The sequence below is a fragment of the Ahaetulla prasina genome, chromosome 14 (genome assembly GCF_028640845.1).
Source record: "Ahaetulla prasina isolate Xishuangbanna chromosome 14, ASM2864084v1, whole genome shotgun sequence".
In the NCBI taxonomy this organism is placed as follows: Eukaryota; Metazoa; Chordata; class Lepidosauria; order Squamata; family Colubridae; genus Ahaetulla; species Ahaetulla prasina.
The window spans coordinates 16,046,823-16,073,869 of NC_080552.1; the positions used below are offsets into that span (position 1 = coordinate 16,046,823).

Here is a 27,047-nt window from a genome sequence, read left to right on the forward strand (position 1 = left end):
AGTCTAGGTTGGAGCATCATGGAACGGTAGTTCTTTGTTTTGAAAAAGAGAAATTGGATAGTCGTTTGTCTGAAATGGTATCGGGTTTCTCGCTTGAGCAGGGGGTTGGGCTAGAAGACCTCCGAGGCCCAACCCTGTTATTCTGTTAAAAAGGGCCATAAGGGTCACGTAATCCTGGTTTTCAAATTTGGCAACTTTTAAGATGGGTGGACTTTATTCCCAGAATTTCCCAGCCCAGGATGCTGGCTGGGGAATTCTAAGAGCTGCGAGTCCACCCATCCTCAAACAGCCAAGACTGAGAAATGCTGAACAAATTAATTTATTTATTAAGCTTTTTTATTTAACACTAATGCAGCTAAGTGTGGCTGATCCTTGATGGGATCTGATAACACTGTGAACTACAAGTGTTCCAAGCTCATTTTAGCTTAGTTTAGCCAATGTCTATGAAAATCTAACCAGGTTTTCACAAAGCCAATGTAATTATTATTATTTTTTTACAATCTGCAATGTGAATTCAGCCATTATGCTTTAGTCTATAGTATTATTTCATTTATTTATTAAACGCATTTTGTTGAATGTTCCAATACTGGAAATTTTTAAGAAGATGTTGGATAACCATTTGACTGAAGTGGTGTAGGGTTTCCTGCCTGGGCAGTGGGTTGGACTAGAAGACCTCCAAGGTCCCTTCCAACTCTGTTATTATTATTAATACTAATTCAGCTGGCTGTTTTTTTTGTTGTTGCTTAAAGCTTTATTATTCCGCCCTTCGGGTTTAGAATAGAATAGAATTTTATTGGCCAAGTGTGATTGGATACACAAGGAATTTGTCTTGGTGCCTATGCTCTCAGTGTACATAAAAGAAAAGATACGTTTACACTAACTTGCGAGATTCTTTTCGCCAAAGGGCAGAAAACAGGTTGTCCATTTTCACTTGGGTGTGGGCATTGCCTCCACTAAGTTGATGAACTGTGGTTAATTCAATACATTGTGGCTAACTCAGTAAACTCGGTTTGTTCAATAAATGGTGGCTAACTCAATAACCTGTGGTTACTTCAACAAACTGTTGTCAACTCAATGAACTGTGGTTAAAGAAACTACATTTCTTGGTTGAAACCCAGCCCTCCCGCCTCACTCGGTTGTCCCAGACACCCATCAAATATTAGTAGTGTAGATGCACTTAAAGGCACCCGAGCTGAGGTGTGAGTTATTTATGCGTTAACCATCTTGGAAGTGCGCATTTATCATCCTTTTGTAAACACATGACACAGGCTTTGCCCTCAAGAGATAGAGTTTAAAAACCAATATAAACATAGCTGTCATCTGCCTGACTCCATTAGTGTGCATCATGCTGAGCGCATATTCATGGACTTCAAAGGTGACTGCGGGGAAGCTGGTGAGAAAATGTGAAAGGAAATATTCATCATTTCGCAGTTACAGTTAGGTGTCCGGTGAATTTCCCTGATAAAACTGAGCAACGGTCAGTCTTTATTGAGCCGAATTACTCCAGCAGGGTTTTCCCAACCCGGATTTCAAAATCGTGAGGGAACTTCAACTCCCAGAATATCTCCAGTCAGCACAGCCATGAGGGGTAGGGGTGAGAATGCTGGAAGTTGAAGTCTACAAATCTGGAGGGCGTTTGGGTTGGAAAGTTTTTTTTTTAATTATTTATTTATTTATTTATTTATTTATTTAATCAGACAGTATATATAAGCATAAACATGAAGTTTTCATGAAGTTTCGAAAGCACATAAAAATGCAAGTAGAAAAAATAGGGACCACCTTTGGTGGGAAGGTAACAGTGTTCCGTGCGCATTTGGCGTTTAGTCATGCTAGCCACATGACCACGGAGACGTCTTCGGACAGCGCTGGCTCTTCAGCTTTGAAACGGAGATGAGCACCGCCCCCTAGAGTCGGAAACGACTAGCACGTATGTGCGAGGGGAACCTTTACCTTTACCTTTAAGCATGAAATAACTATACAATATATAAGCATATATATAAGTATGAGTATGTAATAACTATATTAATTAGAAATAACAAAAGGAAACAATAGGACAGGAACGGTAGGCACTCTTGTGCTCTTATGCACGCCCCTTACAGACCTCTCAGGAATGGGGTGAGGTCAATAGTAGACAGTTTTTGGTTGAAGCTTTGGGGATTTTGGGAAGAGACCACAGAGTCAAGTAGTGCATTCCAAGCATTAACAACTCTTGTTACTGAAGTCGTATTTTCTGCAATCAAGATTGGAGCGGTTAACATTAAGCTGAAATCTATTGTGTGCTCGTGTATTGTTGCGATTGAAGCTGAAGTAGTCTTTGACAGGAAGGACATTGCAATAGATGATTCTATGAGTTAAACTTAAGTCATGCCGAAGACGGCGTAGTTCTAAATTTTCTAAACCCAGGATTTCAAGTCTGGTGGCATAAGGTATTTTGTTGTATTCAGAGGTGTTACGCTACTCAGCTGTGAAGGGCAGCTGAGATTCAACCCTTGAAATACATTTCTGCCTTCTAATTTTCAGCCGTGGTATGAAATTGGTCTTCCTGACTGGTTGACATCACACAGAGCTGTGCTTTACGGTGGTTTATTGAAACAAGCTGAGATACAACACTTGAAGCACATTTGCGTCTTCTTATCTTCCGTAGTGGTGCGAAAGTGACTTGAGTTACCAACTGGTTTTTTTTATCGTGCTGAGCTGTACCTTATGATGGTTTATTGAAACAACACTTGAAACACTCTTAAGCCTTCTAATCTTCAGTCGTGGTGTGAAACTGACTAGCTTACCTCATGCTGAGCTCTAGTTTACGATGGTTTATTGAAACAAGCTGACAACACTTGAAAACACCCTCCTGCCTTCTAATCTTCCCTAGTGGCGTGAAACTGGCTGGACTTATCAACTAGTTTACATCACGCTGAGCTGTAGGTTATGATGGTTTATTGAAACAAGCTGAGCTACCAAACTTGAAGCGCTCTTATGCCTTCTAATCTTCAGTCGTGGTGTGAAACTGACTGGAATTACTGACTGTTTTAACTTCATGCTGAGCTGTGCTTTATGATGGCTAGTTGAAACGCCCGGCGTTGATTTATGAAAAAATTCATCACTGTTTGGATTCATACCATGTAATGACATATTTATGGCCATGCTAGACTTCATAGCTGATTTTACTTATTTCTGGGTTTGCCTCAATCACTGAACCCAAATTAACCAAAAATACAGAGTACACCCAACACAGTAAGCCATGAACAAACAAATCAAGATAACATTTACTGAGAATGCAGCCATGGGCTCTTCATCTAACTCTGTTAGGTGTGTTACGCAAGCACAATCTACGGTTTACAAATCATGGAACACACACAACCAGAATTAAACAGGTCATGATATGACTTAGTCCATGGTTGGGACAATTTTTCGGTGGTTTCCACCAGACTTAACTTTTGGGAGATTTGGGGAATAAATTGTTGTTATTTAAAGTTTTATTAATCTTGCTTTAGGGTATACATTAAATTGGGTGATTCTTTTCCCCCACTGGCAGAAAACGAGGTTGTCCATTTTTCAGTTGGGTGTAAAAAGCTTCATGTGGAAACTGCCTCTCCAGCCTGTGTAGACCAGGGGTCTCCAACCTTGGCAACTTTAAGGCTTGTGGACTTCAACTCCCAGAGTTGGACTTCAACTCCCAATTCTGGGAGTTGAAGTCCACAAGTCTTAAAGTTGCCAAGGTTGAAGACCCCTGGTTGAAGTTGAAGTTCACAAGTCCACAAGCAAAGCTGGCTGAGAAATACCGGGAGTTGAAGTCCACAAGTCTTAAAGTTGCCAAAGTTGGAGATCCCTGGTGTAGACAATGAATAATATAGACCAGGGGTGTCCCACCTTGGCAACTTTAAGACCTATGGACTTCAACTCCCAAAATTCCCCAGCCAGTCAGTACATCAGGGTCATTTTATTTACTCTGTGTAGGTTTCTTCTACAAAGTGCCATTTTTAAATCATTGGAATTTAATCCTGACACCTCCTTTTTAAATTGTTTTGCATCTTCCGGGTCCAATTCAAGGTGCTTGTTATCACCTTTAAAGCGCTCCATGGCTTAGTACCGGGGTATTTACGAGACCGCCTATTGCTACCGGTAGCCTCCCACCGACCAGTGCACTCTCACAGAGAGGGCCTCCTTCGGATACCGTCAGCCAGACAATGTCGGCTGGCGACCTCCAGGGGGAGGGCCTTCTCTGTGGGGGCTCCTGCCCTCTGGAATGAGCTGCCTCCAGGGCTCCGTCAACTCCCCGACCTCCGGACCTTCCGCCACGAGCTGAAGACGTTGCTGTTTCGACGTCAGGACTAGCTTAAATGTAGTTTTAAATTGGGGTTTTAAATTGGGGCTTTTAAATGGGTTTTTTAATTGTATTTAAAACTTTTTAGGCCGTATATTGAATTAGTTTTTTATACTATTTTTTAATGTGTATTATATGTATTGTGGTTTTATTGGCTGTGAACCGCCCTGAGTCCTTCGGGAGAAGGGCGGTATACAAATTTAATAAATAAATAAATAAATAATAAAATCTTTGCTAAGCGGTGTGAAACCAAGCCTGACATCTGGTGAACTCAGTTTGAGCGACCAATCGCTTTGGGTTATTAGTTTCTCCATCCTCTGTCTTATTGTACCATCATCTAAGTCAGTGGTGTCCAAATTTCGCAACTTTTAAGATCTATTTTTTTTTTTTTGTTTACATTTATACCCCGCCCTTCTCCGAAGACTCAGGGCGGCTTACAATGTATAAGGCAATAGTCTCATTCTATTTGTATATTTATGAATTTGTATTTGTACAAATACAAATTTGTATTTGTATATCTATGAACTACAACTTCCAAAATTCCCCAGCCAGTAATGCTAGCTGGGAAATTGTGGGAGTTGAAGTCCACAAATCTTAAAAGTTACCAAGTTGGACACCCCTGATCTATGTGATGGGCTGGAAACATTTTGGCCTTCCCTGGTCACTGTCTTTCCCCACTCCCATCCCCCAATGGATTAGGCCAGCTAATTTGGGTTTTTTCCTCTTGAGCCAACATCTCACTTTTAGGCATCCAATGGAGAAGAATCGGACTCTTGTCTCTTGGAGACCACAGGAGAAAAGTTGACTGGCTGCTGCTGCCTTAATAGATACCTTTCATAGAAAATTTCAAAACCTGAGCCGTCTGTCCCGTTTGAGAAGGTTTCGCCTGGTGGGTGCTGGGACAGTAGTTCATTCAAAAGTTCCAGTGTCAGATCTGGTCTTCCTTTCCTGCTTTAACAAGACATGGATTGTGCAGGATGGAGCCATGAATCTCTCCCTCAAAGAACATCTTGGATTCACCCAGAATCTTATTCCAGACAGGGGAAATTTTGGGGGAGTGAAAGTCCAAAAGTCTTAAAATTGCCAAGTTGGAGAAACGATGAGAGTCATCGGATTTTGCAAGCCAGTTCCCTAGATCCTCGACGTCACCGGATCCCTTTGGCTGGACCTTCCCAGAAATTGTCCCTTCTTTGAGAATTTCCCTGCAGCGAGTATAGTAGCTTTTGGTTCTTTCGTCATTTCTCGATACCGTTCTCTCTTCCCGACTTACGAAAGAGCTCGCTGAAAAGTCAAAAACAGAACAATTATTTTTTTTTGGTCTGGCCCAGAGAAAAGAGAAGTGCGAGAAATGGAAACCGAAGCAAAAATGTGCCAGAGAGAGGAAGAATGCTACAATTTCCCCTCATTCTCCCCTCCCCCTTGTGTGTGTGTGTGTGTACATACACAAACGCACACTGCAAAAATAGTCATTTGAACTCCCGGGGTCACGATGGAGGAGTTTATTCCAGATGGATGTAAATGTTTCTGCTTTCGGCTTTACTGTGCTTTGCTTCGGGGAGTCCTCAACTTACAACAGTCCGTTTAGTCACCATTCGAACGGGACTGAAAAAAGGGACTTTTTTGACCGTTTTTCACAGACTGTTGCAACAATCCCGACGGTCAGGTGATCAACATTCGATCGCTTGGCAGGTGACTCATATTTATGACGGTTGCAATGTCCCAGGGTCACATGGTCACCATTTTGGGACCTTCCCAAGCAGCTTCTGGCAAGCAAAGTCAGTGGGGGAAGCCGGATTTGGTTTAACGACCGCGTGATTCACTTAACAACTGTGGTGATTCAATCACAAATGTGGCCAAAAAAAAGAAAGGTTGTAAAATCAGGCAAAACTCAACAACGGTCTTCCTTAGCGACAGAAATTTGGGGCTCTTCCATTGCGGTCGTATGTCGAGAAGGGCTACCCATATTTCACTGCAGCAAAGTTTGACTCAACCCTGGATGTGTTTTCATACATTCGTCCCAAAAATAGCCCAGAGCACATGACTTTAGATAACCAACACAACTTCTGCAAACGTTCAAAATAAAATCGGGAACCCCCCCAAAAAATTAATAATAATCCCTAAATTTCCCATCGGATTCTTCCCCTTAATTCAGAAATTCAATTCAAATCTTTATTGTCGGTGTACAACATATGTACAATGAGAATTGGTTGCGCTCCCTCAGTGCATCCTCCCCACAACACAATACAACTCACAGTGAAGACAGAAAATCCCTAACCCAATAAATCGTATTAACAAAGCACCCAGTCCTATTGCACCGATGTGAACATGTTACATGTTGCCCCGGCCCTGCAGTCCATCATACTATGTAGTTGTAATGTTATTTCTCATTCGGGAGTCTGACAGCCCACGGATAACAACTGTTCTTCAGCCTGTTTGTGTGGCTGGCTGTGCTTCTATATCTCGTCGTCGATAGTAGAAGGATAAAGAAGCGATGACCAGGGTGAGAATCATCCCTGACTCTCTGACTTAAACCCCTTTCGTTGCAGAATTATCCACTAGCTACACAATATGAATTGGAGTTTTTGTGTTTTGAGAGCAGACAGGGGTTTATAGTCCTTTTCTAACTGGAAATAAATGCCCTAGAGCAGGGGTCTCCAACCTTGGCAATTTTAAGACTTGTGGACTTCAACTCCCAGAGGGCTCTGGGAGTTGAAGTCCACAAGTCTTAAAATTGCCAAGGTTGGAGACCCCTGCCCTAGAGTTTAAAAGACTTACAATCGAGTAAAGATACCGAAGAATTGGGAAAAGGGGATCAGGTTGACACTAAGAGATACTTTTCGTATTCGGAATGCCTGGCTTGGCTCCCAGCCAAGCCACGTTGGCTTAACGGGCCAGAGCTGGCTGAGGCTCACGGTCACACACTAACCCGTTGACTGTAATTTCCAAACCACAATCGCTGGGATCACACATTGTATTTGAGCCAGAGCTGAGCAAAACCCCAACTGGCTTAGTTGTCGGGCTCCAACCCGCAGGGCCTGGATTCCTAGGGGGAAGAATGATTTCTGTAGACCTCAGGAGAGGCCATCTAGGACAGGGGTGTCAAACTCAGCTTCATTGAGGCAGTCCTCAGGGCTGTGGTTGACCTTGGGGGGGGCGTGGCTGACTGGGTGGGTGTGGCCGACTGGGTGGGCGTGGCCAGCTTGATGCCACTCACTGGGCATGGCCGACTGGGTGGGCGTGGCCAGTTTGACGTTCCTCCCCAAACCGCTGGCATGTTTCCTCTTCTCATTGGGTGGCTTAGCCATTATTGGGGCTCAATTGTGGCCATAAGTCGAGGACTACCATGGAGACACTGCCATAGAAGTAAAGCTGAAGACCGGTCATAAGACACTTCAGCACAATCATAACTTTGAGTAATCATTAAATGAAGGCCGGTTGTAAATTGAGGACTACCTGTACCCAGATCTCCCAAAGTGACCAATGCAGATTAAAAAAAGGGTTGTTGTTGTTTTTTTTAAATATATTTCTTATTCAAAAAGTTTTTATTGGTCAAAAAAGGTTTATACAAATACATATCAGGTATGGTAAATTTTCATTTTTCTTATCCTAGATAAGAATTTAACTCAAATTTTTTAACACATACAACAGCCATATGGCAAGCAGGTGACACAAAGTAGCTAAGTTTACAAATCTTAGATACGCAATAAAGAAGGGTCAAGAATAAACAGAATATCGTACAAAAAAGAATAAGGAAAACCAACAGAATACCAAATATCTTTATCACTTCCTAGTTTTGGATCTCAGAACTCTGGGTTCAGCCTGACCCAACTCCAGGGCCGCAACAGCGGCAGCCGCCTCCGCCCCATGGTCTATAACCTCCCTTCTTCAATTCCTGGGTCATCTGATTCCAGGAGGGCTTTGTGTTCCTCCACGTAGGCCGTAGCCTCCGCAATTGTACTAATTTTTTCGTAATGCCCTCCCGAAAATCATCAATCCCTCTGGCATCAGCCATCTGAAGCCCACTCCTTCTGGTACAATTTGCTTGACAAAAGTAATATTTCTTTCTCATTTCACGTACCTGTCTGGGAATCTGCCTCAGAATGGCTATCTCCTGCCCCTGTAAATCAGTGCCCCACTCCTATGTTTTCTAAGAATTTCATCTCTCGCCTCTTCTCACAAATTTGACATGAACCTCTCTGGGAACTGCATGCGTATGCATATTGTGAATTAACTCTATAAACTCGATCCACATCCCAATTCATGAAATCAACACCTCTCCCAAGAAATTCTCCCAACAATTTAGTCACAACATCTCTCAAATCTTCTTGGTCCACTTCTTCCAAATTTTGAAACCTAAGGAAATAAGACATTTTATCCATCTGTAGTCCAAGCACAGCATTGCCTGTCGCCTCCTCTCTTTTCTGCACTGCCCGCATCTCACCCTCCAGACCTTCCACTTTCTGCTTGTTTTCTGCTGAGACTTGTTGAGTATCCTTTAAATCCTTTTGGATAGTCACAATTTCTACTCTTATTTCGCTTTGGCCTCTTTGCAAATCATCCAATTTCTTGTCCATATTAGATAACTTTTCCAGAATTCTTCCATCTCTCCAGCAGTTGGTCTCTGACCTTTGCCATTTGAAAAAAAATACAAAATCCTCAGGCAAGCACAGTATCCTTGTAATTTCCTCCGGATCCACCAGGGGCACTCACAGGAGCAACGAGTCCAGAGTACAGTTAGTCAACCAGGAAGTCAAGGGAAGTGATGTCATCAAGATTCTCATAGTGAAGGCGGAAGCTGGACGCCACCACTGTTCCTCAGAGGAGGGGCCTCAAACCTCCCTCCTAAATTTCTCCATCACCTCTTCTCCAGAGCTCCACAAAACCGTAATCTTCTTATTTTAAGTTATCCTCTCTCCAGAATGACTCGTGCTCCTTCCAGCCGCAGGGGAGAAAAACCCCCCCGCACTCCCGAGCACTCCACTCGCGTTTACCGATATCTCCTTCCCTTCTCCATTCCTCAATTCTTCTCCGTTCCCTGTTCACCACCAGGCTGCTGCAGTTATAAATCCAAAGCCCCGGTGTCACCGGGCACAGCGGCCCAGGCGACGACCAAAGTAATGGCCGTGGCCCGTGGCCTCCAAACCCCGCCGAGCCTAGGACGCGCCAGCATCGGTCCCCACAGTCCTGTATGTCGGCTGGGAGACCCCTGGCGAGCCGTCCGTGCGGCAGGTGTCCTTTTCGGAACACCTGGCCCCTGAGGGCCTCGGCGGCGGCCGGATTCGGGCACTGGGGGCAGGAGAAGCCTCCAGATGACCGTTGCCGCTGGACACCGGAAGTCGTCTCGTTTTTTTTTAAATATATTTCATTAAACTTTTTTTACATTAAAAACATAGGGAAAAAAAGGAAAAGGTTATATTACTTAACAGTTATTTGTGGTGTTTTTCTTATAACAATAATCCGTGCAATGATTACAAACATTAAATTGTATGTATTTGTGTTCTTGTTTTATCTATTGTTTATACTTAGTAACTAAATATCCTTATCTATCTCCTTTCTATCCATTTATACCACTGTTCCCATATATTATAAAATACCGATGTCTCCAAAAAAAAATGGTTTTTGTTTGGACACAAGTTAGCATAAGCCTCCCATGTGGGAGGAGCTTCTATGGGAGGCGGGGCATCTTTGACCTCCCCGTTGTTGATTGGATGAGGCTTTCCTGTGGCGTGAATGACCATTTCTTGGCTCAGTTTGATTGTATTTTCTATTTTAATGTTTATTCTAGCCCAAAGTTAATTGAGAGTCTGGAGGCATGCAACTTTAATAAATTATTATCGTTATTAATTCTTCCACCTATATTGGTTTTTTCCACCCACAGCATCTTCTTTCTAAAGTCACGCCGTTTTCTTGCCTTCTCTTTTCTTTTCTTTTTTTAACGTGGGTGGAAAAAACCCATTTAAACCATCGAGAGAATATATCATGCTAATGGGCTTAAAAATAATTCTCCCCTGAGGTAGGATTGGGCAGCATTGATTAAAATGCCTGGCGTTTGCTTGCGAGAATGATATTTTACATTCTCAAGGAGTTCAGTGGGAAGAAAAGCTGAATTGACATATCTATAAACAAGTTATTACTTTACTGGCAGGATAATTAGCTAAGAAAAGGCTAGGCGCACTCAAGATACCTTGCTGCGGGAATTCAGAGTTTTTAAAAGACAGATTTTTGCATAGCAGAACTTCCTGGATGGTGGGGGTATTTTTTTAACGAAGAATAAAACAAAAAAGGCTTTAATTGTAAAAAAAAAAGTTTTTAAAAAAGGCTTTAATTTCAATGCAGTGTCAGCCAATATCCATAAAAAGGACTTTTGACTGGATTTTTTTTTTTTTGCTAAGAGTCCTTCAACACTGAAAAGAAGTACTTTTTGGTCACAATTGCTCAGTTATATACAATTTAGGAACGAGGTGCTTATAATTATGGATTGTATCTGGACAATTACAATGAGATATGATCGCTGTTTATTAGATTAGATTAGATTAAATTAGATTAGAATTCTTTATTGGCCAAGTGTGATTGGACACACAAGAAATTTGTCTTTGATGCATACGCTCTCACTGTACATAAAAGACAAGATACATTCGTCAAGAATCATAAGGTACAACACTTAATGATAATCACAGGGTACAAATAAGCAATCGAATCATACTAGGAAACTCAATATAAATCGTAAGGATACAAGCAACAAAGTTATAGTCATGCAGTCGTAAGTGGGAGGAGATGGGTGATGGGAATGATGAGAAGATTAATAGGAATGCAGACTTAGTGAATAGTTTGACAGTGTTGAGGGAATTATTTGTTTAGCAGAGTGATGACGTTCGAGAAGAAACTGTTCTTGTGTCTAGTTGTTCTGGTGTGCAGTGCTCAGTAGCGTTGTTTTGAGGGTAGGAGTTGAAACAGTTTATATCCAGGATGCGAGGGGTCTGTAAATATTTTCACAGCCCTCTTTTTGACTCGTGCAGTATACAGGTCCTCAATGGAAGGCAGGTTGGTAGCCATTGTTTTTTCTGCCTTTCTAATGATCCTCTGAAGTCTGTGTTTGTCTTGTTGGGTTGCAGAACCAAACCAGACAGTTATGGAGGTGCAGATGACAGACTCAATCATTCCTCTGTAGAAGAAACAGTTTGAGAAACAGTTTTGTGTAAAACTTCTTTTGTCTTTGTTTTTTCATTTAATTATGTCCGATTCTCAGAGGCTGCCTGGAAAAGTCCCTGTAGTTTTCTTGTCAAGGTTTTTCCAGAAGTGGTTGGACATTTGCCTCCTTCGTAGGGCTGAGAGAGAGGGACTAGCCCAATGTCACCCAATTGGCTTTGTGCCCAGGGCAGGACTAGAATTCACAGTGGTGAGTTCTAATCTCCTGCAGTGGTGAAATCCAAATTTTTTTACTACCAGTTCTGTGGGTGTGGCTTGGTGGGCGTGGCAGGGGAAGGATACTGCAAAATCCCCATTCCCTCCCCACTCTGGGGCTAGCCAGAGATGGTATTTGCTGGTTCTCCAAACTACTCAAAATTTCCGTTATCAGTTTTCTGAACTTCTCAAAATTTCCACTACCGGTTCTCCAGAACCTGTCAGAACCTGCTGGATTTCACCCCTGGTCTCCTGGTTTCTAGCCTAATGCCTTCACCATTACACCAAACTGGCTGTACAATTGACATAGAAAGGACCCATCCAGCACTAGCTTTCTTCTCAGTGAATATGCTCCCAAGTTCTACAATTCAACCCATTTTGATTCGACCGATCATGTCAAACTGGTGGGAAAACAGACCTCTGCACATGCGCAGAAGCATTGAAATCCACATGGGAAAGTCATACTGATGTACCCAGTTCACAGGAAGAGAAGAAAGGGAGAGAAGAAGGGAGGGAGGGAGGGAGGGAGGGAGGGAGGAAGGAAGGAAGGAAGGAAGGAAGGAAGGAAGGAAGGAAGGAAGGAAGGAAGGAAGGAAGGAGAGAGGGTGGAGAGGGAGAGGGAGAAAGGAAGGAGACAGGATGGAAGGAGGGAAGAGGGAGGGAGGAAAGAAGGAAAGAAGGAAGGAAGGAGGGAGGGAGGGAGGAGAAAGGGAGAGAGGAAGAGGAAGGAAGGAGAGGGAAGAAGGGAGAGGAAGGAAGGGAGGGAGGGAGGGAGGGAGGAACCTGCATTGTTTTCTGCATTTTTCAGCACAGGGAAAATAAAATCACAGCCTCAACTTTGCACTTTGCCAATCCTAACAAACACCAGCCATTTCTAGAACAAGAGGCTGCTGGCAGCTGGGTTGGGATGCGGGCTAGAAGTTGAAATGAGAGCAGAATCCAGCTGTGAAGGAGGGCGAGGGCCGAAAGGTGGAACAACTGAAAATAAGACAGGACTTCTGTCACCTCCCGTGGGGAATTAAAAACAAAAGCTAGCTTGTCCTGTAAGTTCCGTTGTCTGCGGAGGGAAATAAAACAGAGATGTTTGCCAGAAGGTAGCAAAAAAATAAAAAAAGAGGAAATGCTTCTTGCGCCACAATGACTTTTGTTTGCTTTCTTAGGCCTGTTGTTTTCTTGGAACAATCCACAATGCTGGGTTTGCACAACCACGCTAATGCCCAGCGCAAACAAATCGGCATCTAGGCTTCGCCCAAGAACGGGTTTCGAATTCTATTCCAGGCTATTTCAGCCTGTTGCAACTTCGTGTTTCTGTGTTGCCTTTCATCATCTCCATTGCCTTTGGGTTTTTTTAACCTGGGGAAGCTTTTTGACGTTAGCGGTAGTCCTCGTTTTGTGCCAAGTGGGAAGATCCGGAACTTGGAAAGCGGGTTGCGGTCACACCTAACATGATGGTTGGAGTGATGCTCGTGGCCTTTTACAAAAGACCCAGCTCAGACGCTCTTCACTCTCACACACCTCTAGTCCCACAAATTGTTCTCCAGATGGTATTTGACGGCGGGTTTTTGGAAGCCAGGGTTGGGCTGCTGGGGGTTCGCAGGGGTTCGGGAAAATCTCTAGCTGTGCAGTTTGGAGAACCCCCAAATCCCACTCCTGGCTGGCTCCGCCCATCCCACCCCGCCCCTCCCAGGAGTCCCCACGTGGTCCATTTTGGATGCACTCCAGGAGAAGGATACTGCAAAATCTCCATTTCCACCCCACTCCAGGGGGAAGGATACTGCAAAATCTCCATTTCCTCCCAATCAGCTGGGACTCGGGAGGCAGAGAATAGATGGAGGCGGGGCCAGTCATAATTTTTACTACCCGTTCCCGGAACTATTCAAAATTTCTGCTACCGGTTCTGCAGATCTGGTCAGAACCTGCTGAAACCCACCTCTGGTTGGTAGCCATGTTAGTTTATTCCAGAGGCGAGTGTAATGTGGACTTTGCAGGCTATGGGGGCAAGTCCCGCCTCTTTTGTGACATCATCATGATGCTTGCTCAAAAGGGGTGGAGCTTGTTCCCTAATAGCACAGCCTCGTTTTTTGTCTTTTAACACATCACGCGTCCCAATTCACCACCCCTCCCTGCAGATGTCTCTGGTTTTTGCTTCCATTTTTAATTTTATGACTGACAGAGGTAAGCTGCGGCCAAGTCAGCTATGAATGGGATGCACTTAAGTATCCAGGAAAATCAACAAGGCAATAAACTCCATATTCAGCAAAGTCAACAAATAAATAAGGAAACATTTAGGAAAATCAAGTCAGCATCAACATATTCTGTAACGTCAACAAATGTGATAAATAAATAAAATAAAAATAAATAAGGAAACATTTAGGAAAATCAAGTCGGCAACAAAATGTTCCATACAGTCAATAAATAAATAAGAGGACATTTTTAGGAAATTTAAGTTAGCAACAAAATATTCAGTAAAATCAACAAATAACTCAGTCTCCAGGAAGATAAACTGGCCAGTTTAAACAGCAGTCAAGAAACCGCCTCCAGTTGAGTTCTGACTTTTTCTAACAGTAAAAATACTAAAAAAGAAAAGAAAATCCAACCACACACCTTTTTTTCCATCCTGCATTCTTCCCCCCCATTACATTTTTTAAATCTTTATTTTCATTGTATTTTATGCTATAATACTTTAATAAAACTTTTAAAAAGAAAAAGAAACATCTTTTTTTTCTATCCCTCCTTCCCTTCTTTCTGTCCCTCCTCCCTCCCTCTTTCTTTTTTCTTTTCCTTCCTTCCTTCCTTCCTTCCTTCCTTCCTTCCTTCCTTCCTTTCTTTCTTTCTTTCTCCTGATTAGTGTCCTAGGTGAATAAGTTACACTGGCTAAACAACAGAGCCATTCAACTTTTTTCAAGATAATGTTATTTGAAAGTCCTTGTTATTTGAGATTCCGACTGCTAATTTTGTGTTTCCCAGATAGCGAGATGGGCTGATAGAATTGTTATAGGATTTGAAAGGAGGTTTTTCTCTGTTAAATAATGCGACAAGTGATCTCTGCTGATACATCTTTATAGGCCAAGTGGTGCAATAACCAAACTTACACAGAAGAGTTTTGAAGTCTAATATTGAAATCAGTTCAATCTCTTTACTTGGCAAGGACAGTTTTACAAGTTCTCGCATTTCCAAGAATTTTGTAACAGGGAAGATAAGTCAAAGTAAATTTTAAAACATGCAAGGAAAAAAAAAACCAGGGCTGGGGAAGAAATCGCTGAATTTTTCATGTTTTGCCTGATGAAAAGTAACTCGAAAGCTTGAAAATTTATACATCAGTTTTGTTAACCTGATTAAGATGCCATGTCAAGACCTTGGCAGATTTTTTTTAAGGTTGCTCTTTTTTTTTTTAGTTTGTTAAAAAAAAAAAACTTTAGCAAAAACGTGATTTGGAATTGCGAAATAGGGTTGGAACCAGTGGTGAAATTCAAATTTTTCTACTACCCTTCTGTGGATGTGGCTTGGTAGGTGTGGCAGGGGAAGGATACTGTAAAATCCCCTTTCCCTCCCCACTCCAGAGGAAGAATACTGCAAAATCCCCATTCCCACCCCACTCCGGGGAAGAATACTGCAAAATCTCCATTCCCACCCCATTCCAGGGGAAGGATACTGCAAAATCTCCATTCCCACCCCACTCCAGGGGAAGGATACTACCAAATCTCCATTCCCACCCCACTCCAGGGGAAGGATTCTGCCAAATCCCCATTCCCTCCACATTACCGGGGGAAGGATATTGCAAAATCCCCTTTTCCACCCCACTCTGGGGCCAGCCAGAGGTGGCATTTGCCGGTTTTCCGAACTACTCAAAATTTCCTCTACCGGTTCTCCAGAACCTGTCAGAACCTGCTAGAATTCACCCCTGGTTGGAACCCATTTCATAGTCTGGGAATCGAGAAACAATTTTTGGAAACCCGAGTTGCAATCAACGTAGCGGAGGTGTCTTTTAAACCCCAAATGGCCCTCCCCACTAAGCCTTGCTGCCAGTTCCTGAAAGGCCCCCATTGTATGGGTCAAGCATTTGTTCTCTGCCACTGTACACTGTATTCCAAAACCTCCTCTCTCTTTTTTTTTTCCTCCCCTCCCTCTTTTCATTTCAACCTTGTTACTCCTGGCAAGGATAAAAACCTTTTTTTTTTTTTTTGTATTTCCAAGGCAGGCTAAACGGTAATCCAAGATGCTGGGACTTGGCTGAATCCGTGCCCTGTTTTAAGGGAGCAAACCTGAAAAGCTCAGGGGCTTTGCAAAAGGCCGATTTCTCAGCCTAGGAGCATTCATTCATTCATTCATTCATTTTCATTTATTTATTTATTTTGTCAAACACAACGATATATATATAAGTATAAGCATGAAATAACCACACACATTGAATACAACCAAAGGGAACATTAGGACAGGATGGTAGGCACGCTGATGCGCTTATGCATGCCCCTTACAGACCTCTTAGGAATGGGGTGAGGTCAACAGTAGATAGTCTTTGGTTAAAGTTTTGGGGATTTTGGGAAGAGACCACAGAGTCAGGTAGTGCGTTCCAGGCATTAACAACTCTGTTACTGAAGTTATATTTTCTGCAATCGAGATTGGAGCGGTTCACTTTAAGTTTGAATCTATTGTGTGCTCATGTATTGTTGTTTATTTATTTATTTTATTTATTTTGTCACACAGTATATATAAGCATAAGCATGAAATAATTATACAATATATAAGCATATATATGAGTATGAGTATGTAATAACTATATTAATTGGATATAACGAAAGGAAACAATAGGACAGGAACGGTAGGCACTCTTGTGCTCTTATGCACGCCCCTTACAGACCTCTCAGGAATGGGGTGAGGTCAATAGTAGACAGTTTTTGGTTGAAGCTTTGGGGATTTTGGGAAGAGACCAGAGAGTCAGGTAGTGTATTCCAAGCATTAACAACTCTGTTACTGAAGTCATATTTTCGGCAATCAAGGTTGGAGCGGTTCACATTAAGCTTAAATCTATTGTGTGCTCTTGTATTGTTGCGATTGAAGCTGAAGTAGTCTTCAACAGGAAGGACATTGTAATAGATGATTCTATGAGTTAAACTCAGGTCCTGTCAAAGGCGGAGTTCTAAATTTTCTAAACCCAGGATTTCAAGTCTGGTGGCATAAGGTATTTTGTTGTATTCGGAGGAGAACTGAAGTAGTCTTCGACAGGAAGGACATTGTAGCAGATGATTCTATGAGTTATTAGCATGGAGCCTGTTGGACAGGAAGTGGCACAGGGCGCTGGCTGGCAAGGCCACCCTTTTGTGAGTTTTTCCCGACAGGAGGCCTTCTGAGGAAGTAGGGAAAAAGGAGCTATTCTCGGTGTTTGTGGGAGGCTTGGTTGGGGGTGGGCAGAGAGAGAGAGAGAGGGAGGGAGGGAGAGAGAGAGAGACCTGATTTGCTTTTTAAAAGAAGTGGTGGAATTATATTCTTAGCTTTTGTCGACTGGCAAGCAGGAGGCTTTAACGGAGATGGGAGCTGTGGTGGGCATGCCAGGGATTTTTAAATAGAGCGGGTTTTGTATGGAAGAGAGGCCAAAGCTCCTGCCAAGGGATGGCCATCTGCCTTTCATTGAGGGGAAGGGCTCTGGAGGGGGAGAAGGAGGAGGGGAGGGGGAATGGGGGTAGAAAGAGGAGGAGGAGGAGGAGGAAGAAGAGGAGGAGGAAGAAGAAGAAGAAGAAGAAGAAGAAGAAGAAGAAGAAGAAGAGGAGGAGGAGGAGGAGGAGGAGGAGGGGGAGAAGGGAAGAGGGAGGAGGAGAAGGAGGAGGAGGAGGAGGAGAAGAAGAAGAAGAAGAAGGAAGAAGAAGAAGAAGAAGAAGAAGAAGAAGAAGAAGAAGAAGAAGAAGAAGAAGAAGAAGAAGAAGAAGAAGAATGGAAGATGGAAAGAGAAGGAGGAGGAGGAAGGGAAGGAGGAGGAGGAGGAGGAGGAGGAGGAGAGGAGGAGGAGAAGAAGAAGAAGAAGAAGAAGAAGAAGAAGAAGAAGAAGAAGAAGAAGAAGAAGAAGAAGAAGAAGAAGAATGGAAGATGGAAGGAGAAGGAGGAGCAGGAGCAGGAAGAAGAAGAAGAGGAAGAAGAAGGAGAAGGAGGAGAAGGAAGAGGAAGCAGAAGAAGAAGGAGAAGGAGGAGGAGGAGGAGAAGAAGAAGGAGAAGGAGGAGGAGGAGGAGGAGAAGAATGGAAGATGGAAGGAGAATAAATAATTGTGTATGGAAATGTCTTTCATATGAACTTATCCTTCCTTCTCCTCCTCCTCCTTCACCTCCCCCTCCTTCTCTTCTTACTCCTACCCCTGCGTCTTCTTCCATCCACCTCCTCCTCCTCCTTCTCCTTCTATCCTCCTCTTCCTCCCCCCGCCCCCGGTTTACCTAAGTATGGATGAACCATCTTTATGGACTCCTCGTTGAAAGATAAATCAAATGGGCTAAGTTCATACACAAATGCTAATAAGGCGGAATTTAAACCCAAGTTGAACTAGGGAACTAAAGCGGTTCCTTGCTTTGTGAGTCTTAGGAACACAGCCACTGGCTAGCAATGTCTGCCCAGGATTGCGTGTCCGTTTTGGGGATTCAGCTGGAGACCTCCTGCATGGAAAATGATCCACAACCTTTTCTCTTCCTTGGATCTAAAGGAGATTAGAAAACTCTCTGGAGGAAAAAAAAAACTTGCCTTGTTTCCACAAGTCTAAGCTAAAAGGTGGTCTCTTTGTGGTTTAGCACGTTCAGTAAACCCAGTTATTGAGAAGTTGGGCGGACAGAGAGCACAAGGGGATCTTCCTTCTGTCAAAAGTGACCAATTTTGGGAGAATAAAGGTCAGTGGTGGGATTCAGTCAGTTCAAGCCGGTTCGGGCGAACCAGTAGTTAAATTGCTGGCTGACTCCGCCCCGCCCGACCCCTTCCCATGTGCCCTATTTTGGCTCCCAGGTAAGTGCAGGGAGGCTTCCTAGGCCCAAAATGGGGTGCAGGGGAGTGCTCTGCCCCCCCACAGCCCGTTTTCTCTCCCAGGAGGCTGCAGAGAGGCCTACTAGCCCAAAACGGGGCATGGAGGGTGCAGCGAGCCCCAGGCAGCCTGTTTTTGCTCCCAGGAGGCTGCAGGGAGGCCTAGTAGGGCCAAAACTGGGCGCGGGAAGGCGGCGCGTCCCCCCCGGCCCATTTTTGTTCCCAGGGGGGTGCGGGAGGCCAAGTGCTTCCTGTCACACACCCCTGGCCACACCCACCATGGTCACACCCACCCAGCCCGTCATCAGGATAGAGAACCGGTTGTTAAATTATCTGAATCCCACCACTGAAGTAAAGGTCACAAAACGGGTTCGAGTCACTTAACAAGCTCCTCGCGTAACCCCAAAGTTTCCAGTCACAAGTGTGGCCATTAAGTCGAGAACCCCTTGTGTTTTTGAATTGTTCGGTTTCGCATCCTTTCTTTCCACCCGCTTGGGAAGCTCCTGCAGGGAAGCATTTGCAACAGATCGTGCAAATCATTTTCTTGGCTCCGAGTGCCCAGCCTCAAATTAACAGTGAATAGTTCCTAACGAAGTTTATCTTACTAATGTAGCGGTGATACCTGGTCTAGCAAATGATTAAATTATTTCTCTTCTGGCAAGGAGAGTTTGCTGCCAAAAGCCATGTGCAATATTCAGTTTCAGCTCTTTTTCAATGGCCTTTTAAGATTTTAATGCAGAATTAAAATAAATGGGCCTCTGGTGGCTCAGACTGGTAAGACAGTCTGTTATTAACAGCAGCTGCTTGCAATTACTGCAGGTTCAAGCCCCACCAGGCCGAAGGTTGACTCAGCCTTCCATCCTTTATAAGGTAGGTAAAATGAGGACCCAGATTGTTGGGGGCAATAAGTTGACTTTGTATATAAATATACAAATGGATGAAGACTATTGCTTGACATAGTGTAAGCCGCCCTGAGTCTTCGGAGAAGGGCGGGATATAAATGCAAATAAAAAATTTTTTTAAAAAATGCATTTTTTTCCACACCCAAATCCCAATTAGGGCATAAAAGAAGGGGAACAATGATCCCGGCTGCATAAGGTAGCTTCTTATGGATATAGAGAAAGTAGAACATAGAATAATAGAGTTGGAAGGGACCTTGGAGGTCTTCTAGTCCAACCCCCCCTGCTTAGGCAGGAAACCCTACACCACTTCAGACAAATGGTTATCCAACCTCTTCTTAAAAACTTCCAGTGTTGGAGCATTCACAACTTCTGGAGGCAAGTTTTTCCCACTGATGAATTGTTCTCAATGTCAGGAAATTTCTTCTTAATTCCAGGTAGCTTCTCTCCTTGATTAGTTTCTTGTCTTGCCTTTTGTGGGGCGAGTTTTGCCCCATTCTATGACTTTGCTTGCCACTGTTGTTAAGTGAATCACTGCAACTGTTCAGTTAGTCACACGGTTGTGAAGGTCAGAAGGTCGCAAAAGCGGATCACGTGACACCCCCCCCCCAGGGACACTGCAACCGTCATAAATGTGAACCGGTTGCCAAGCATCTGAATTTTGACCACCTGACCCTGGGGATGCTGCACCGGTCGTAAATGTGAAAAACGGTCGCAAGTCACTATTGTCAGTGTCGTTGAAACTTTGAACGGTCCCTAAATGAACCGTCATAAGTCGAGGACTCCCTGTATCTACTTGTATATTGGCATGTGTACCTGTGTAAGGTGTGATGCGAAATTAAAGCAAATTGCGCTTAGTGCTGCAGTGGAACTGATACGAACAGGGTGTGGCTGATGGACAAGTTTTTCCTTGGGTCCATATTTGTTGGTTTTTATAAGTGGTTGCGTACCTTTATGTGATCTATTTGGCAGAGTTGGGATCAGTGGTGTGTTTCAAAAAAAATTACTACCAATTGTATGGGCGTGGCTTGGTGGGCGTGGCAGGAGAAGGATATTGCAAAATCTCCATTCCCACCCCAATCCAGAGGAAGGATACTGCAAAATCCCCATTTCCTCCCGATCATCTGGGACTTGGGAGGTAGAGAATAGATGAGTGCTGGGTCAGAATTTTTATTACCAGTTCTCTGAACTACTCAAAATTTCTGCTACCGATTCTCCAGAACTGGTCAGAACCTGCTGAAACCCACCTCTGGTTGGGATCAAGGAAAATATGATACTACAGGTAGTCAACAATTAGTTGCAAAATCATGTCCGACCCATCACGACCCCATGGACCATATTCCTCCAGGTCTTCCTGTCCTCTACCTTCTCTGGAGACCATTTAAGCTCATGCCGACTGCTTCAGTGACTCCATCCAGCCACCTCCTTCTCTGCCGTCCCCTTCTTCTTTTGCCCTCCATCGTTCCCAGCATTAGGCTCTTCTCCAGGGAGTCCTTCCTCCTCATTAGGTGGCCAAAGGATTTGAGTTTCCTCTTCAGGATCTGGCCTTCTAAAGAGCAGTCAGGGTTGATCTCCTCTAGGACTGACCGGTTGAATCGCCTTGTAGTCCAAGGGACTCGCAGGAGTCTTCTCCAGCACCAGAGTTCAAAGGCTTCCATTCTTTGGCGCTCAGCCTTCCTTATGATCCGACTTTCACAGCCATACATCCTGGGAAGTAGGCTGCCCCAATTCACTTTTCAGAACAAGATAAATGTTTTCAGTGTTGGTGGCTTTTAAGAAGCAATTCCTTGTTCCTTAAGAATCCTCCAATGTTCTATTTTCTTCTGCGTAAGGAGTCCGATGGGGTTCAAGGATCCTTTGACTTGACCCGGTAGAGAAAACTGGCCTCTTTTTTCCGCAAACAGTTTTGAAACAATGATTCCCCTTCTGATAACCGGCAGCTCGAATGATTGCAGTGCGTTCCATCTGGGGGTGGCCTTTAAAAATAGCCCCGAAAGTTTCAGATAATTGAAAAGTGAATTGCTTGGACAGCAAAATGGGAATAGCCAAGAAGAAGTACACTTATTTTCACAAACAATTTTTTTTTTAAATGTTAGTTTTTAGCTATATTGCAAGAGCTGTGGGGAAGAACAGAAGAGCGGGGAGGAAGGAAAAATGTTATTGTGAAGTGGGAACATTATCAAAACTCAGGCGAGGAGGATTCACTTGGGGCAGTCGCGGTCCTGCAGAGTTTAAGGTCTCCTGCTTAGAAATGAAACTCAGTTGTTATATTTCCAGTCTTGGGTCTCCCTGACCCCAGTTAAATGGTTGGTTTGATTTATGAGGGCTGCATAAATTCATTTAGCATTTCATGGGAACTTGCAACATTTTTTAAAAAAAAAATCTCTGCTAGGAGGCCAAAACACTATTCAGGTTGATCTAGGAATACCCCGAAAGCGTCACTGGAGGTCTTTCTCCAAAATCTCCTTCCAATTGAAATGCCTATATCCGTGATGGCGAACCTATGACACGTGTGCCAGAGGTGACACGCAGAGCCCTCTCCATGGGCATGCACGCTGTCGCCAGCTGCTCTTACGCTTTCCAGTGCGCCAGTGGTTTTCGCAGGTGCCGGAGCACCGGAAAATGGCCTGAAAACGGCCAAAAACTAGGCCATTTTCTGGTCCTTTTTTGAGCCGTTTTTCAGGCTCTTTTCAGGCAATTTTTCGGGCCATTTTCAGGGCCATTTTTGGCCTGAAAACAGCCAGGAAATGGCCGGAAAACCAACCCAGACAACAGCCTGGAAAACAGCCTGAATACAGCCCAGAAAACGGCTGGAAAAATGGTCGGAAAACGGCCCAGAAAATGGCCTGAAAACAGCCAAAAAACAGGCGTGCACACGCCGGCCAGCTGGTCTTTGGGTTTCCGGTGCTCCGGCTCACGCACATGCATGCACGTTCCGGTTTGGGGGCACAGTCCACATGGGGACTTGTGGGAGGGGTGGGGTGGGGTGGACGGGGCCAGCCAAGAGTGGGATTTGGGGATTCTCCGAACTGCACCGAATCTTAGCTAGAGGTGATAGATAGGTAGGTAGGTAGATGGATGGAGAGAGAGAGAGAGAGAGAGAGAGGCTGGAGAACAACTGATGGAACTGTATTCATTACTTGTAATTTAGTCTGTGCTGACCAGTCAAGCTGTCTGAAACTAATCAACTTTTTGATGTTCTTTTTGCAGGATCAACCTCTGAACCCTGATAAAGGCTTTGAAGCTCAGGTGAGTGTTGGATTTTTCATTTCATACAAAAGGGTGAAAAATATGGTTCAAATCAGTGGTGAAATTCAATTTTTTTTACTATCGGTTCTGTGGGCGTGGCTTGGTGGGCGTGGTGTGGCTTGGTGGGTGTGGCTTGGTGGGTGTGGTGTGGCTTGGTGGGTGTGGCTTGGTGGGCGTGGCAGCAGAAGGATACTGCAAAATCTCTATTTCCACCCCACTCCAGGGGAAGGATACTGCAAAATTCCCATTCCCTCCCCACTCCTGGGGAAAGAATATTATAAAATCTCCATTCCCACCCCACCCTGGGGCCAGCCAGAGGTGGTGTTTGCCAGTTCTCCTCTCTTATTATTTTATTTTATTTATATTTTTAGATAAAAGCAGCTAAATTTAAAACTTCCTTAACTTTAAATTGCTATGTCTAAAAAAACTAAATAAAACTCCTAAAAAAAAAACCCATTAACTATTTTTTAAAGCTCCCCCAGCCCTGTTACTTACCAAATTGCAGGCACAAGGCAGGCAGATTGAGTTGCTTACCGATGAGATGGATTGCAAGCAGGCAGATTGAGCTGCTAGCTGATGCAATTGATTGCAGCAGTCGAAGCAAGGCAGGAATAGCGAGCGAGCCCGAAAGAAGCAGCAAGCTGCCAAGTAGGCAAGTGGGGACCAGGCGATTGGGTGGGCATGGGTGGAGGTGGGGCCAGAGATTTTTGCTACCGGTTCTCCAAACTACCTGCCCCCATCGCTACCGGATCGGCTGATCCGGTCTGAACCGGGAGCATTTCACCCCTGCTCTTTTTTCTTTTTTATGGTTGGGCTGAAGTCAGTTTATAGGGAAGTGCAAAAGGAATGGCAAAATTCAATGGCAAAAAAATAGAAATAATAAATTTCTGCGAACACTCGGCTGCTATCAGCTCCATATGTAGAACAAAGCATACAGGCGTCTGTAATTAAGTAATAATCAACAACTTTCAAGAGGCTGAGTCATGAAGACCTATTAAAATGGTTCATTTGAAAGGTACGGTAATTCATAACCGTAAGGTTTTAGCTTGTAATTAGTCTAAGAATGGGGGCGTTCTTTGATGCTGGAAGCCAAATTCTCCAAGGATGTTGGCTTCCAATAAACAAACCCAACGCTTTTGCTGCAGATTTCTCAATTTTCTCCTCTCATTCCTGTGGAATTCTTTCCTTTCAAATTACGGGCAGGCCTCGTTTAGTGACTGCCTCCTTTGGCGAAGTGACGACGGTGATGGGAAAGCCATTTGGCGAACAATCCTTGCGTTTACAACTTTCGCAGGTCAGGGAAAGCAAAGGGAAACTGAAGCCACGTCGTGAACGCACCCAGAACTTCACTTTGTGACTCCTTTGCTTGATGACTGAGTGGCCTGTCCCGATTGTGGTCGCTCAGTGAGGATGAGCTGAAAAGAGATGGGATATCAGAAACCAAAAGTGTTCCAAACGTTGGCTTGCTAGAAAGAAGTAATTTGGCGGCTTCCTGGTTTAAACGTCAGGATACCTCGGCAAAGAAATATCTGCAGTTTATTTATTTTTTTTCCCCATGAATTCAGCTTGTCTACGGAAAGTTGGAGATCTGGAAAGTTGCCAGCTAGGGAAATCAATAGACTGGAGGGACATGGGAATGAAGAACAGTGTCAAAATCTTGCATTGCAGTTTTATTGAAGTCGACTTCTCCTGTTTTTATTCTCAATGTTCCGAGCATTTCTTTCAAATTCCTTTAACGGATAGTCCTTGACTTAATGACCATAACTGAGACCAAAATTTCCGTTGCTAAGTGAGACGGTGGTTAAGATGATTTTGTTGTGTTTTACGACTTTTCTTGACACCGTTGTTAGTTGGATCTGGTTTCCCCACTGGCTTGGCTTGTCAGAAGGTCGCAGAAGATTATCACATGACTCAGGGGTGGGCGGCTGGGGGTTTGCAGGGGTTCGGGAGAACCTCTAGCTAAGCTTCTGGGCGGTTTGGAGAACCCCCAAATCCCATTCCTGGCTGGCCCCTCCCCACCCCACCCCTCCCAGGAGTCCCCACATGGCGGGTTTTGGATGCAGCTAAGTGCAGGGTGCGTGGGGAGCAGTGGTGGGTTGCCCCCGGTTCGGACCGGTTCTTGCGAACCGATAAGTAAAACCAGGGGGAGGCTCTGCCCACTGACCCCGACATCATCAGGAAGTTTCTGTGCATGTGCTTCTGCACATGCGATCCCACCACGAACCAGTAGCAAAGGTAAGAAGAACCCACACCTAGTGGGGAGGCTCGGGGAGGGCGAAAAATGGGCCTACCGGGAGTTCGGGCCCGTTTCTGGCTTCCAGAGAGTCTCCGGAGTCTGGGGAGGGCGTTTTCACCCTCCTGGAGGCTCAAGGAAAGCCTCTGGAGCCCGGGGTGGGAAAATACGCCCCTCCCCACCCACCGTGGTGCAGGAGGCCAGCTAGGCCCCACCCACCCAGCAACTGGGCAGAGAACCCCTTGCTAAATTTTTTTTTTTCATAAAAAAAGTTTTATTTTTACAATCATATCAAACAATTCATCCAATGTACAGTTATATACAATTAGTCGGGCTTGCCCAGTCACCACCCCCCTTTTTAACACTCTTCCCTCTTCTACCTTCTTTTACTTTCCAAACCTTCCTCTCCTTCTCTTATCTACATCCTCTCCTCCCTCCACCCTACACTTTCCTTCTCCCTCTTCTACCCCTCTTCTTTCCTTTTCTCCTCTTTCCTACCTCCTACTCTCTCCTATTTTCTCCCTCCCCACCGTTCTAAAATGGTAACTGGGCAGACCCGACTCTACATTAATTATATTTATACATCTTCAATAATCCCTGTACATTAACCATCACTCCATCTCTACCCTCAACCCCCCAATTCCCCTCCCCCTTACCCCCCACCCCCCACCCCGATCCCTTGCTAAAATTTTTGAAGCCCACTCCTGCCCATGACCACCAGGATATTCAATCATCGTCAATATGAACTGCCCAACATCTGAATCTTGATCGTGCGACCACGGGGATGCTGCGACGGTCGTAAGTGTGAAAAACGGCCGTGCTTTAGAACACTAGAAAGAGGACATAAATATTTAGGCTTAAAAGGAAACGTCCGGTTTTCCCCCCTGAGCGAGTTAAAAAAGAACGATCTCGTTATATAAAATGAATCTGAAAAAATTTGAACACCCAATTAAATGCAGGGAACATAATTAAAGCCATACGTACTTGGGCTGGTCCGATTATTCAGTATACTGCAGGTATAATGGATTCAGGCACAAGCTGAATTGGGCGTTCTTGATTGGGAAACAGGAAAATTAAATGACACGAGAATCGTGTTTCCTTTCCAAGAAGCCACGGTGGCTGGCTTTGCTTTGTCAGAAATAAAGGTGGGAGGGGTTTACTCTTAAGTAAAGCAAGGAATAGAAGGGAAACACAATTTGGGACACAGCGAGGGATTGCTATTGACGGGTGTTTGTACAGAAAAAAAAACAAAAAACAAACTCCCGAAGATTACAAAACCAAACGAACAATTGCAAAAGAAAAGCAACCCGAAAGCCAGATGAAATGCTTGCGGATCCAACTCGCTTCGTGACCCATACGCAATGCCGTTGAAGGGAAAAACCAAATCTAAAATTTGACCTGGCCAAATGGCTGTAAATTGGAATTCTCAAAAAAAAAAAAAAGAAGAGCAGAGAAACAAGGGTCAACTAGCATCGTCGGAGCCCAAACAGGAAGGTATTTCGAAGGATGGCAGAATGACCGTTAGGGAAGGTGATCGAAGGTGAAACTGGAGACCATCTCCTTGGTGACTGTAGCAAAGTAGCCCCAAATGCATAACTACATGACATGGTCTTAATCCTTTCCTTTCCTTTCCTTTCCTTTCCTTTCCTTTCCTTTCCTTTCCTTTCCTTTCCTTTCCTTCATCTCTTCTTTCTTTCCTTTCCTTCTTTCTTTCCTTTCCTTTCCTTTCCTTTCATCTCTTCCTTTTATTTCCTTCCCTTCCCTTCATCTCTTCTTTCTTTCCTTTCCTTCCCTTCCCTTCTTTCTTTTCTTTCCTTTCCTTTCCTTTCATCTCTTCCTTTTATTTCCTTCCCTTCCCTTCATCTCTTCTTTCTTTGCTTTCCTTTCCTTCTTTCTCTCCTTTCCTTTCCTTTCCTTTCATCTCTTCCTTTTATTTCCTTCCCTTCCCTTCATCTC

At 44.2% G+C, this 27,047-nt stretch overlaps 1 protein-coding gene across 1 annotated transcript in view; it reads left to right on the forward strand.

Moving 5' to 3' along the window:
• XYLT1 (xylosyltransferase 1) overlaps positions 1–27,047 on the forward strand; it is a 205,373-nt gene that overhangs the window by 35,637 nt on the left and 142,689 nt on the right. Inside the window, exon 2 of the mRNA XM_058156862.1 lies at positions 22,820–22,858. Coding sequence (XP_058012845.1) covers positions 22,820–22,858 — 39 coding nt within the window. The remainder of the gene's footprint in view (positions 1–22,819; positions 22,859–27,047) is intronic.